At 42.2% G+C, this 13,105-nt stretch overlaps 1 protein-coding gene and 1 long non-coding RNA gene across 4 annotated transcripts; one reads left to right on the top strand and one right to left on the bottom strand.

Annotated features, from left to right (window-relative positions):
- Positions 1-667: 667 nt before the first annotated feature.
- On the top strand, positions 668-7,675 carry LOC136771753 (contactin-2). 3 transcript variants are annotated; one of them, XM_066724251.1, is made up of 7 exons: positions 668-1,890; positions 2,195-2,233; positions 3,431-3,577; positions 3,944-4,270; positions 4,755-5,036; positions 5,130-5,417; positions 5,933-7,675. In XM_066724251.1, exons 3-7 carry the CDS (start codon positions 3,445-3,447, stop codon positions 6,085-6,087), a joined length of 1,185 nt encoding a protein of 394 aa, XP_066580348.1. In that variant the 5' UTR covers positions 668-1,890; positions 2,195-2,233; positions 3,431-3,444; the 3' UTR covers positions 6,088-7,675. The 3 variants fall into 3 exon arrangements, with proteins under 3 accessions (XP_066580348.1, XP_066580346.1, XP_066580347.1); XM_066724249.1 differs by having other exon boundaries at positions 5,130-6,022; XM_066724250.1 differs by having other exon boundaries at positions 668-2,233; positions 5,130-6,022.
- Positions 7,676-10,003: 2,328 nt separating this feature from the next.
- LOC136771888 (uncharacterized) lies at positions 10,004-12,971 on the bottom strand. Its single transcript, XR_010822400.1, has 3 exons — positions 11,974-12,971; positions 11,349-11,398; positions 10,004-11,149 (listed from the first exon to the last, which is right to left on the bottom strand). It is a non-coding gene; the product is annotated as an uncharacterized LOC136771888 (long non-coding RNA).
- Positions 12,972-13,105: the final 134 nt, after the last annotated feature.

Here is a 13,105-nt window from a genome sequence, read left to right as displayed (position 1 = left end):
TGAGACTGAGACCCCCCTGCACCTGCACACCTGCACACTCATTCACTACATTACTAGTTCAATATTACAGCTAACAAGAACTACCCAGAAGAAAAAACAAGGCTACATTCATTGTAAAACAGGAGGAAGTCTAGGCTACAGGCAGACTCTGTAGTCTCATGTTTTTAAGGTTTTGTGCGTTTGGGTTGGGTGCTGTAAGTGGAAGTTATTCTTTACCACCTCATAACACAGTGCCGTCCTGCCGCCATAGCATGTCTTACACACAATAATAGGTTATCAATTAACTGATTTCGGCCACTGTATTTAATAACCCCATTCTTACTTAGAGGCACATCCATATAAATCGAAATGAATATGATGTTTCATGGCTACTGTAGGACTGCAGTTTCTAAAGGAAGATTAGGTGCAGCAGCAGCAGCAGAAACGCCGAAACTTTCACACTTCAGACCCCACATTGTCAGGGTCTTTATGGAAACGGTGGAAGGCAAGACTGTTTGCTATCAAACTGATAGTTGTTGCACTTCACTGAGTAACACAACTTCCTGTTGTTTTCCCACTTCGCCCTCACATGGTACAGGTTGTGGTGTAACTGTGTCTCACAGCCCAAAATGGCGGCAGCGCCACCTAGCGGCGATTTGCTCCTACACTGACAGCAGTTTGTGGAACCGCAATCAAAACAAGATGCACTTTGGTTTTAGCAGCAGCTAGAAGCTGTCAATCCAGACAAAATCAGCATCGCATGAACCTCTCCGTGACAGGTCGTTGGAGCGGGTGTAGATACTGCCGGGATGCGCAGCTGTACCGGACACGCAGTGGAAGCGAGCAGGTCTGTGCGAGGGGCGAGGGGTCACCTGACACACCCACTGTGTCGTGGACAGCACCCCTCACTGTGCTGACCACGGCCCCCGGCAGCTTCACTTGCGCATTGTTCGTGAGTTTTAAATCGCTTCTTCAAACTTTGCGCTCTTAAAATAAACATGTAAAATAAACCCCCAACAGATCGGGTTGTTTTCTTTCCACCGGCCGTCGAGTATACCAAGTACAGATCAGTGACTAGAAGAACAGTTCGTTTGAAATAGTTTGGGTGTAGGGAGTTTAACTTACAAAAATAAATGAATAATAATCATTAAAAACTCCCGTTACGTTCGTTCTGCGCAGATGTTTCAATACAAAAAGATGTACATTAAAGAATGGGAGAGTGTTTTTTATTTTCTCTTATATAGACCAGGGGTTCCCAACCCCGTCCTGGAGCCCACCCTGCCCTGCTGGTTTTTGATCCAACCGAAATCTGAATTGCTTAATTGATTCCTTAATTGAACTAACAATGCAATATAAGGCTCAATTATATAATTAAGAGCTCAGGTGGAATGCTGAAATGCACACCAGTCTTCTGTAAACGCACTGCAGAGCAGACAAACCTCATAGCAGTGCTTCTCAGATGAGGAAACGGTTCCGATTAGCATCCCCATTCAAGTTTGCTGTTTCTGTGTATTGGTTTCTGTTTGATTGTGACTGTTATGAAAAAGAGGATCTGAGGAAACAAATATAAATAGTTAGATGTTTACTTACATGTGTGTATTTATTCGTTTAACCCCCTGCTTTGTGAGTCAACAGGTACAAGACAGTCAGTGCAGTCAAACAGACAGACACACACAGAAAGAAAGAGACGAAAAAAATAGAGAGCAGTGTGTCTTCCAGGGGACGCCACTGACATGTCTTCAGGTTGTCTTTCTAGTTGTGGAGACACTGTGAGTGTGAGGGGGCAGAAGCCCTAATGGGGTCTCTTGCCCCTCAGATCTGTGCCAGCTGGCATGAGGTGGCCTCGTCTGCTGTGATCTTAACTCTGCCAGCTGCGCTGCCGGTCCCCAGCCCGGTTAAAGGAGGAGGGAGGTGAGTGGAGCCGACCGTGAGACACAGCTAGTGTGGACCTCTCACTGGGAACTGGCGCTTCTTTATCAATGTGTTTGTTTACTCTGTTAACCACTCATACAGTTTTTTCTCAATTGCTTAAAATTGCGATCCTGTGGGGTGAGTCTTAACTGCTTTGAAAGTGTGAATAGTGTTTCAGGAAATGTGTTTCAGCAGCTGAGGAAAACTAATATCAATAGCATTCCACATATGGGAATTTAAACAGCACTTTCTTCTTACTATTATTAATATGAATTAATTAATCAATTTATATTTTTATCTTCAGATACATCTTCAGATTACCCAGTCTGCCACACTTGATCAGGTATGTTTTGCTGAACTAAACTTGTTGTTTAGGCTGTTGTAACAACCAGTGTAATAAATGCACTTCCACATTTCCCCACCATCGCCCTCGCCATACCCGTCTCCTCTCCCAGCTCCAATCAGTCACTCCTTCAATCTCACTGCTCTCTGATTAGTCACTGCACACCTGCTCTCCATCATCTGCTTCTCCCCCCGGCCTGTATAAATATGGGCTCAAATTAGTGCCATAAGTATCGCATTAAAAATATATGTATTGTTAAAAAAAAAAACCTTAAGAAAAAATGTATGTTAAAATCGAAAGCAACAAAAAATGTATCGAAACCCAAAAAAAACAAAAAAACTTGAAAGCAAATAATGTTAAATCGAGAGCAAAGGTCGCTGCAGTCCCTTCCTGCCTTCCAGCCCACCCTGATCTCTGATTGGGTTAGATCTGCCGTCACTCAAACCTGCTGGACCAATGGAGAGCCATGATCCACGCCTCCCTGTAAATCCTGCCCTCACGACAAAACAGCGTCAAAACTCGTAAATGAAAAAACAAAAACCGAAAGCAAAGAAACCGGCGCTGAAAGCAAAAATTGCAGCATTGCAAGCAAAGACAGCGTCTGCAGGAGAGTTTTGCTATCGATTTAACATTGTTTTCAGTTTTCATTTTTTTTGTTTACAATTCTATACATTTTGCATTCGATTTTTTTATTTTTGATCTCAACATCAATTCTTTGTAAAAAAAAAAAAAATCGTTTACATTTTTTTTTTAATTCGATCTTTTGAACCCATATATAAACCCCTCCCTGACTCTCAGTCACTGCGAAGTTGTGTCAGTTTACCTCCGAGCAGTCTCCCTGTGCCTTGTATCTTCCACCTCCAGCTTTACCCCTCCACCACAACCTTGGTCTTCCCCCGATTCCCTGTTTGCCAGATCGCCCAACCCTTGCCTGTGACCACGTCTTGCCTCACCTTTGTCCACCCTGTCCTGCCACTATCTAACCCACGCTTGATTGACCACCTCTACCTCGCCCTGCAACTGGGTCACCAGTCCCCACGGATAGATGAATGGTGATCATTCATTAACCCGAGTCATTTTCTCCTCTCGGGGAAATGCGTCCTTTCCCCTAAATGTATCATTACCTTGTTTTAAACTGCATTCACTAATTATCGATCATTGTTTTTTCATCCCCACATTGTCGTCTTTGGTGACCAGCTATCTACCTCAGCATGGCCAGCAGGGCAGGAAAGAAGACAAAGGCCACACACAGACAGACATCATTGAATAGTTGTTGGTGTTTGGCTGCCTGCAGGTTGGATCACTGGTTACGCTTCATCCTTGTGGCCGTGCAGGTGCAGATCGGTGAGCCTCTGTTCCTCATGTTTCTGTGTCTGTGACAGCTGTGGGTCATTGTCCTATTTATTCAGCGTTCTTTGTTCATAATCAGGAATTAGCTGATCACACTGGTGTTGCCTCTGTGTTTGAATTACTAACATTATTACTACTGGGCGATTCAGAGTACAGGTCAAAACACAAGGCTGGAATCGAACCCTGGTCCCAGGTGCTGTGAGGCAGCAGAGCTAACCACTGTGCCACCTATTATTAATATTATTATTATTACACTTTACATTCACCCTGAAGAAGCTGGCATCTCTCGCTCTCCCCCCCCCCCAGTGTGTTTACAAGGGCATCGTGATCTGAGTCTGAGTGTCTCAGTCTCTCTCCCAGCCTCCCAGCCTATTGTCTTTGTGTTGGTGTTGGTGGCGGACTCTGGCACGCTGCCCTGTAACGGGACTGCCTACGTGGGGGTCCCTGTGCAGCAGAGCCACATCCTCTGGCAGACTGCGGACCGCCGGGTCTTTGAGTTCAGCGCGGGACGGGTCCGCCCTGGCGCCGGGTTCGAGGGCAGATCTGAGATGTCCAGCGAGAAGATCAGACAGGGGGACTTCTCTCTGACTATTCACAATATCTCCTTCTCTGACGAAGACACTTACGAATGCTACTGGGAGGCAGACAAGGAGCATTTCCTGGGCAGCGTCCCACTGTTTGTTGAAGGTACGTCCCTCGTCCCCTGACTGACAGCAGCGTACCTCCCGCAGCTGAGGGGGAAGAGTGATCTGTGTAGCTCTGCTGCCACACTATGAATTAGTAATGTTGAGCCGTGACGTCATTGTTTTCTGTTTGTTGAAACACCGATTTCGCTTGGACTGGACCACTGTGATGATTTGGGGAAGGGGAATGGGGTTTCAGCTTTTTAATCGAGTTCATAAATGGAGTCCCTGTCCCCCTGTCACCATCTGCTTGCTCAACATTTATCCTTTGGAATGTTTTTGTTTTCCTTGGGGGAGCAGAGACCGTTCTTTGTTTATGTAATTTCGCTCTTTCGCCAGAGAGCCCTCTGTCCATGTCCTGTTAACATGCTTGTCTGTCTGTCTCTCTGTCTGTCTCTTGCTCCAATCCCTGACTGAGCCGGCAGTAAAGGAGGACTGCGGTGCACCAGGGCTGTGTGTATCTAACGTTGCATCCTCATTCTTCACAGCTCACAGATACAACCTCACCCTGCAATCCAGAGCCAATCTGACCCTCCTTCTCCACTCCAGTGCACCAGTGGAGGTGCTGTTTACTCCCGCAGGATCTGCTGAGCCTCCCAGATTCTTACTAAACAATACAGGCCGCCCTGGCCCCGGGTACGAGCACAGAGTGTCAGTGCAGAGCGGCTCTCTGACCCTGCGCTCACTCACAGCAGCTGACCAGGGAAACTACACAGTGAGGGACTGCAGCACCGACCGCACCATCAGCACCGTCTCTGTGTCTGTGGAGGGTGAGCTGGAGGTCTGCTAATTAATAGCTACTGCTGTATTAACTCTTGGTACAGTGTGTCCTTATATTGACCTGTGTCTTTATTACCTCTCAGCTCACAGTGACTCCCTCATCCTGCCGCCTGGAGCCAATCTGACCCTCCGCCTGTTCACTGCAGAGCCAGTGGAGGTGCTGTTTGCTGCTGCAGGAGAGGGAGCCTCTGTCTCAGTGTGCGCTGTGGAGAGGGGCGCAGCGAGCCGCCCTGGCCCCGGGTACGAGCACAGAGTGTCAGTGCAGAGCGGCTCTCTGACCCTGCGCTCACTCACAGCAGCTGACCAGGGCCAGTACACAGTGAGGGACCTGCAGGGACACACCATCAGCACCGTCTCTGTCTTGGTGGAAGGTGAGCAGTTTCGTCAGAACTATGGCCCTGTCGTTTGGGCGTGTCTTAGAGTGTCTTCATGCTGTTTCCTGATGTATTCAGTCTTCATTTCCCGGCAGCATGGTTGGTTTGAGCCCGTTGTTTGTGCTTTCAGGCTGGTGTGGCTCCAGTCACTGAGAGATGATGTGCCAGGGTGCTGAGGGCTCACTGACGGGGGTGCTCTTGTGTTGACTCTGTAGCGTTGTGTGGCAGTATGAGTGTGGACTGCTGTGTCTGAGCAGTCAGTCAGTGTGTCAGTGTGTCAGTCAGTGTGTCAGTCAGTCAGTCAGTGTGTCAGTCTGTCAGTCACTCAGTAAGTGTGTCAGTCAGTCAGTGTGTCAGTGTATCAGTCAGTCAGTCAGTCAGTCAGTGTGTCAGTGTGTCAGTCAGTCAGTCACTCAGTCAGTGTGTCAGTCAGTCAGTGTGTTATCACAGATCAGTCAGAAAAATATATATTTTAGTAAACATTCTCTTAAAACATTTTTTCTATTTCACAGATGCTGGAGCCACAAGGACAAAGAACTATTATTTTATTTTGCTCTTGCTCTTACCCTTGGCTGCTGTGCTTGGTGTGTTGTATAAAAAGAGGGAAGTTAAAACGCAGGAATACGAATTACAGGGCCAGCGCTGTGTGGAGGACAGTACACTGTAGTATAGGGTCCAAACTGGAGCCAGTGCTGTGTGGACTATAGTAGAGTACAGGGGCCCAGACTGAGACACCCTGGAGCTGCCAGGGAAGCAGAGGAGATGGACAAGGACAGAGTTAGCATCGACACAAAGCAACTTATCTTTTTAATCACAGAGGATGGTGTGTCTGAGGAGTTTTTTCCATTTGAGCACAATCCTTTTTCATTTTCAGTTCTTTGTTTTTTGGCCATTACACACCACTGTGTATTTTGGATTACTTTGGATAGGATTACATTGTATAATTGTGGGGAGGAAAAGACAAAATAATTTGAGCAACAGGAATCCGTGACGTTGGCTCTCACAGTGCACCTGGGGGGTGTAATTAGCTGATCTTCCACAGGTGCAGCCTGTCTACTCATGCGGCTTCACCCAACAGGAGGGAGAGGAGCTGTGAGAGAGAGAGAGGGGGAAAGCCCTGAGCACTGAAAAGCCATAGCACAGTGTGAAGTTGTTTCTTTTGTTTTCCTGAGTGTTAAGGTCCTGTATATTAAGCTGGGCTGTGCCCGTATTGTATGTCTCTCCTTGTATTTGCTGAGGGCTGCTGTGTCCATGTTGGTGTTGGTCATGAAATAAGGAGACAAGATGTTACTGTCTGTATTGTTTTCGTTTGTATTTTCTTTTGTTAACCCGGCTATATTGTAACCTTTTTTGGAATGGCAGGCCTATAAGCTAATTGGAGGGAAGCAGGAGCGGTTGCCATTGCGTTGTGTGTCACAGTGGTGCGTGATGCTGATAATCACTAATCTTTTCTTTCCCTTATATTGCTGTTGCACTTATTTTATATGATCACTTCTTTTGCTTTCATTATTTGAAATTGTTTACAATGTGGTGGTTTTATTGTATATTTTTATTTAATTACTTTATTAATTGGGTGATGGGATTATTAGTTAATGGCCAGGCGCATGCCGCTGGTCGACATTCCCACATAGATTCCCCAGTGTTCTCCCAATGAATCATCTTCACCGACGCCTGCTAATCCAGCAAACCGTCTATAAAAGCCTAGGAGTCTCCACTCTCAGGGTGTACACTGAAAGATATACAGCAAGCGAGCAGAGCAGTCGGGAGGAGAACAGCTGCAAAAATAACCTGCAATGACCAGGGCAGGAGGGAAAGGCAGAGGGTGACGGCAGAGATCCAACTTCAAAAGATTTCCTTACTGTGGTTTACACATTGCTAAACGAAGACCGGACGGGACCAGAGGATTCAGCACTAAGCGACCCGCAAAAGGTTTGAAAAAGCATTTTGCACAGGACATCTCTCTACCAATTTCCTGGTACAGGACTTCCCTCTATTGATTTTTGACTTGCCTATATAGTGAGATTGAGCTAGTTATTGTATATTTATATTATTACTTTTATTAGCTTTCATTATACTTTTTATTGGTTTTATTTTAGGCACCCTGGGTGATTTAAAGGCATTTTAATTTTAGTATTAACTATATTGTGTCCTGTAAGTCATTGTGATATCCTGTGTGTGCTATTAACTGATCAGACTTTGTGCCCTGTAACAGTGTAAACTGTGTAATAAACGGTTTATTCTTACCTTACCATCCATCTTGTGGTGCCTTCGGGTCCTTGAGCTTGCCCGGGGGGAAATATTAGTGGGTGTAATTTAGGTGTTTTTAATTTAGCACCCATAGGTGGTGACAAGTTCTCTGGGGTTTGTGTAAAACCTGCACTGTAAAAAATATTGTGCCTGCTCTACTTGAGGCAACTATTTCCATCAGCTTTTCACAAATTACCAACAACACCAAGTTGTATGTACAGTATGCTACACTTAAATGTTTGTGTAAAACCAACTTCATTGTGTAGCGTTATGTTGGGTGTATTTTGATAAGAGCATTCATAGCTCTGAGCTGAAGCTCTGATCTGAAGAAGACCTCTCTCCCAAAGTTATCAGATTTCCTAAGCTCATCAGCGTGTGAACTGGTTCGCATCAAAGTGACAGTTTTGGGGAGGATGGCACCGAGAAGAGGCCAAATAGTTTGGAATTCTGCTATGAGATGTCTGGAGAAAGGGGCCTGTAGGTGATAAAAACTCTTTGAAATGGACGAGAGCCGAAATCCCAACACAGAGCTACGAACCCGGGCCAACCGGCATTTCCAAAAGATGGCATGGATTGACATCAGTCATAAATCAAGCCCCCCTCCAATAGGACACTGGGGGCTGAAACCGAAATCCAATCTCAACCAGAAACCAACCAAGTCTTTGCCGGCAACAGAAGAGTTAAACTGGGAGAAGGAGATTGAGCCGTACGAAGAATTCTTTTAAAGGACTTTATTAAATAAAGAACTTTACAGACTGCGCTGCCCGCCTGTGCCCACCTGATCAGTGGAGTTTTACAGCTGGACAATTGACTAAGTCGACTGTATACGAAAGTGTCAGTCATTTAAATAGCTATTGAGTCTTAAGAAACTTGACCCTTGGAACGAACAGGGCCCTGCTTTCCTCAAAGACTTTGTCTTCAAATAAGTACGGTGAGAGACCCTGCTTGCCAAGAAGATTTTGTGCACAACCTTGGAGCCTTCAAACCAGTGGAAAATCTGGTTGGAAACGACTCTACATTCGCGAAACCCCAACTTCCAGGTGCATCGACTGAATGGAAGTTCTTGGACAAAGCCGAACCGGACTGCCTTTGTTCCAAACCACACGGACCTCGTGCCGTGTGCTGTTATCTGAGCCCGAAGCCAGAGAGGCCTCATCATTGGAGTTCATGATTCATGACATTTGAGAAATCAATTAGAAATGTTAATCTGTGATTCATAACTCTAGAATGTGTAATATCATTTAGTTTTCTTAAATATAAATGTGTGCTGCAGTAAACTGTTTTGTTGATAATTTTAGAAATAAAATCTGTCAACGCCGAGAAATATCTTCTCATTCCTGTTTAACTGTTTAGTCTGAAATTGACACAAGTTAATAGACATTAGATTATTGGTGGCCCTGCCTATCCTTAATCATTGAATAATAATCAGTTAAGGTAAATTGTGGTAACAAGTAATGATAGGATCTTTCTCGGCACCTAAATGTAAATGAGACTGATATATATATAACGAGAAGTTACCTGACATAAATACTAACCTGCTTAGTTAGTTAATGTCTGACTAACAATACTAACGAGAGACTCACCTTCGTCTTACTAACCGGTATTGTAGTCAATGTGTTTATAACCTTTTTTGTTTAACGATTTGTGTGTTATCATATGCGATCCCATGGTCTTTGATTTGGTCACGGAAGTGATTTGTCTTTGATTTGTTGATCTAGAGTTGAATTTTAATTAGTTTTTCCCTTTTGTATAATTAGTGTAGTGCTACATTTAGTCTTTGTTTTTAATAAATTTGATAATTTATGTCCTCCATCTATTTATATCTGCGTCCAATTATAACAGAAATTGAGTTCTACAAGATTCCAGGATTCGTGATAAAGTGATACTATACATGCACTTCTTTAATTGAAATTTATAAGTGTACCTTACGCTACAATTGTATCTGTTCTACAGTCAATAATATAAGGTCGATCTCTTAATCCAAAACTGAACTTGTAAGTTTGATTTATTTTCTGATTAGTTACTTATGGCAACCAAATCAATGTAAATAATTGCATTTAAATTCCTAATGTGATTTTTTTAATGTACATCCTACCTAATGCTGATGTAAATAGTTGCCTCATTATTTTCTAGTAAATATTACTTGATTTTGTGAGTCAACATCAAAGTACATATAAACATTTAAACCTCTCTGTAATTTGACTTAATTCTGAATTGTGAAGTTTTCAAATACAAAATGTCAAGTTTAAATATCAATTACATTTTTCCACTGCAGGAAGTCTTTGCAAAATAAACCTCAAGTTGCACATATGTACATTTTAAACATTACATTTAAAAACACAAAAATGTTAACTTGATTTTAAAATGTTTTATACTGCAAAAGACGTTTAACAGATTCCTTTGAACAATCCTAACCACTTCCTTACATTTCTTACAAGGTGGAAATAATGCAGAGAAATAATGAAATAAGAAGATCTGTACAGCTGTGTAGTTAAAGGGATAGTACACATATTTGCACCTTATTGTCTGATAGTTCCTTACACTGAAAGTGGTCCATGGGCTTGGAAAAGCTATTATCCATTGATCAGAGTTGTTTAAGCCACTAACGTAATCTAAATTTAGCCACATCTAACTAAAACAATGGGAGTGAATTAAACAAATTTAAATATGTGGTCAAATAATCTCAAAGTAACTACCAAGTCAGACATTTAATTGTAGTTAATTTGGCTAAGCAATTTTGAACTTTGTCTAATTGCCCCATCGCTCCCATGTTTTTATTGATGTTGTTAGTGAGTCTAAAGTTAGCCGAAGTTAGTAGCATGAACCATGAATTACAGTTTCTCCAGGCCCACTTTAACGTTAAGGAACCATCTGACCCCAATTTGTAAAAACAAAACAAAAACTGTCTACTGTAACATTTGAAAATGAACTCAAAACAGACACAGAGAAAAAGTAAATATGTGAGCATTTAACATGTTGAAACAAGTTCTCTCTGGCAGAAACAATCGCAGATTCCTGTCGTGCAAATTGAACAAGCAGTGGTCTGTGAAGGTAAACTCAGTAGTTCAAGTGATAAAGTTATCTAAGATTTAACATTTTAGACTCTGACAAACTATTATTGAAGCACAGACACGTGTAACAGTCCAGTTTCTCAATGAATTTTGACTCTAGCCAGATCGTTGTGATCTTCCTGAATTCCTCCTCAATCTGAGAGACAGAGAGAGACAGAGAAAGAAGATGACACACATAGAGAGAGATCGGGAGAAGGCACTGCTATATTTACCTGAGACACATCTTTACATTGAAGGATTATTACACTTTTGTCATTCAGGTGTGATAATACAGGTGGTAGAAACAGGGCAGGCATTGGTCCTTCAGGTCACTCACAGGAGGACTCCACTTAACATCTTGTCTTCATCTGCTGATTTTCTCTTGACAGAGTTCACATCCAGTTCTGGCCTTCAATTCTCTCAAAATCAGAACTAAATATTAAAGTATCACAGGGAATCAAAAAAATAAAGTGTAAACTACTCTTTTTTTGTTTCAAGAATCAAGGGGTATGTCATTCATCTTTTAAACCAAAATAGCTTAATCAATTACAGATTTAAAAACAAAACAAAGAAAGGACTACCTTTTTAAAGATGCAATGAACTCACAAATAAGATTAATAAATGAACATACCTTCATATGCAAAACAGGGAGACTTGGATATCCAAAGCAACGGGATTCACCTGTTGATTAAATTATTCAATTAAAATAAATTGACAAAGCAATAAGAAACCAAATAGCTCCTTTTAAATGTATAACATCATCTTCACAGTGCTCATACTGCTGTACTATTTGGGCTGCTAGATAATATCCTCTACATTTTATATTTCACAACCCAGAAAGTTACATTTTAAAACTACCATCTCGTCTCATGCTTACTTTCGGACAATCTCCTCTTTCATGCCAGGTTAAAAAATCCAGTTCTGGAATTCTGAGCCAGGTTTCTGTATACATAGCTGTTTTTAATAATTTACAGTTTATGAATTCACATAAAATTATATATCATTTTACATCTTATAAAATTAAGATTTTGTAGCTAAGGTTAAACAACTCATGTGCTACTACTACTACTACTACTACTACTTAGAAAAGCTGCTGATATGGCTGCACACTGATCTAATTTGTTACAGATTAAGACAAAATTGTTACACAACAATCTAAATTAAATATTTTAAATAAATACTTCTAGTTGGCTAGATATATCAAATTTGCTGGCATGATCAAATAAGTTAGTTGAATCTCATATATCAGTCCTTACCTGTTGAAAGACTGCTCGTTGGCTACTCCACAGGTAATCGCCCGTCTTGCCTACATCACCAAGCGGTGAACTCTGGTCCAATCCCCTGCACGCTCACTCTGTGTGACCTCTGCTAGATAATGCAGCTTTATAAGTTTAATATTTATACCTGAATATTACGTTTGAAAGTAAAAATTTAAATGAAGTATGGAACTAGAAATATTCATGTAGAATCTTTACTTTGGAGTTACATTTACAAACCCACTGAGTTATTTTTTATAGTGATGTGCAGCTGGTGAATTAGCTATTGAATCAAGCGTGATAATTGTCTTTTGATCCTTGTTGTTTTTGAGACCCTGTGATAAATTTGTTGCCTTTGTAGGTTATTGTACTTTACTTTAAAAATATTTTCCCTGGCTTGTAATAAACTCTACCATGTTCGGATGTCACTTCCCATTATGTCATCAGTGCTTGGTTTTCTGGCCCCTATATGTATGTACAAAGTGCCACATCCAAACGATGCTCTGATGGGGACACGATTCCTGTGTGCTTCAGAGCTGCCTGCAGGTCAAATTATCCAGATAAATGATGGTGGATTAGACTGTATATCCCTTGTGGGAATGGAAAACAGCCCCAATTCCTCCTGGTTTCAAGGAGAGGAGCAGTGAGTTAAAATACAATGAAACTCTAAACCACCATCCAAACTAAGAAACAAAGATATAACAAAGACTAGTGCCCACACAGACCGCAATGCAGTTTCCAGACTGAAAGCTCAACTGTGAATAAATATACAACATTCAAATATTTTGGCGACATGCACGAGCGAGGGAGAGAGCAATGCCCAACATGTTTGAAAACATGTGGCATCCCAAAGCACTTCTCTAAAGTGTGCCTGGCAAACAAGAGACAGAGCACAATGAGGAAAATACACAACATAGAGGAGCAAATGCCAACAATGACAGCTGATGCAGATCCCCACAGCACCGGGGGCATATATTTAACAGAAAATATTGGAGCCATTAGGTTTGTGAATCTCACATGTAATAACAAAATTCAACCCTGTGATGTAATGATCCTGTCAGACAAGATGAAGAAGAGCCAGGAAACAGGCTGCAGCCAAGCGACACAAGACTGGGGCTATATTCTGGACAAC

This window comes from Amia ocellicauda, chromosome 15, assembly GCF_036373705.1.
Source record: "Amia ocellicauda isolate fAmiCal2 chromosome 15, fAmiCal2.hap1, whole genome shotgun sequence".
In the NCBI taxonomy this organism is placed as follows: domain Eukaryota; kingdom Metazoa; phylum Chordata; class Actinopteri; order Amiiformes; family Amiidae; genus Amia; species Amia ocellicauda.
This window is presented reverse-complemented; position numbering and strand designations above follow the sequence as displayed.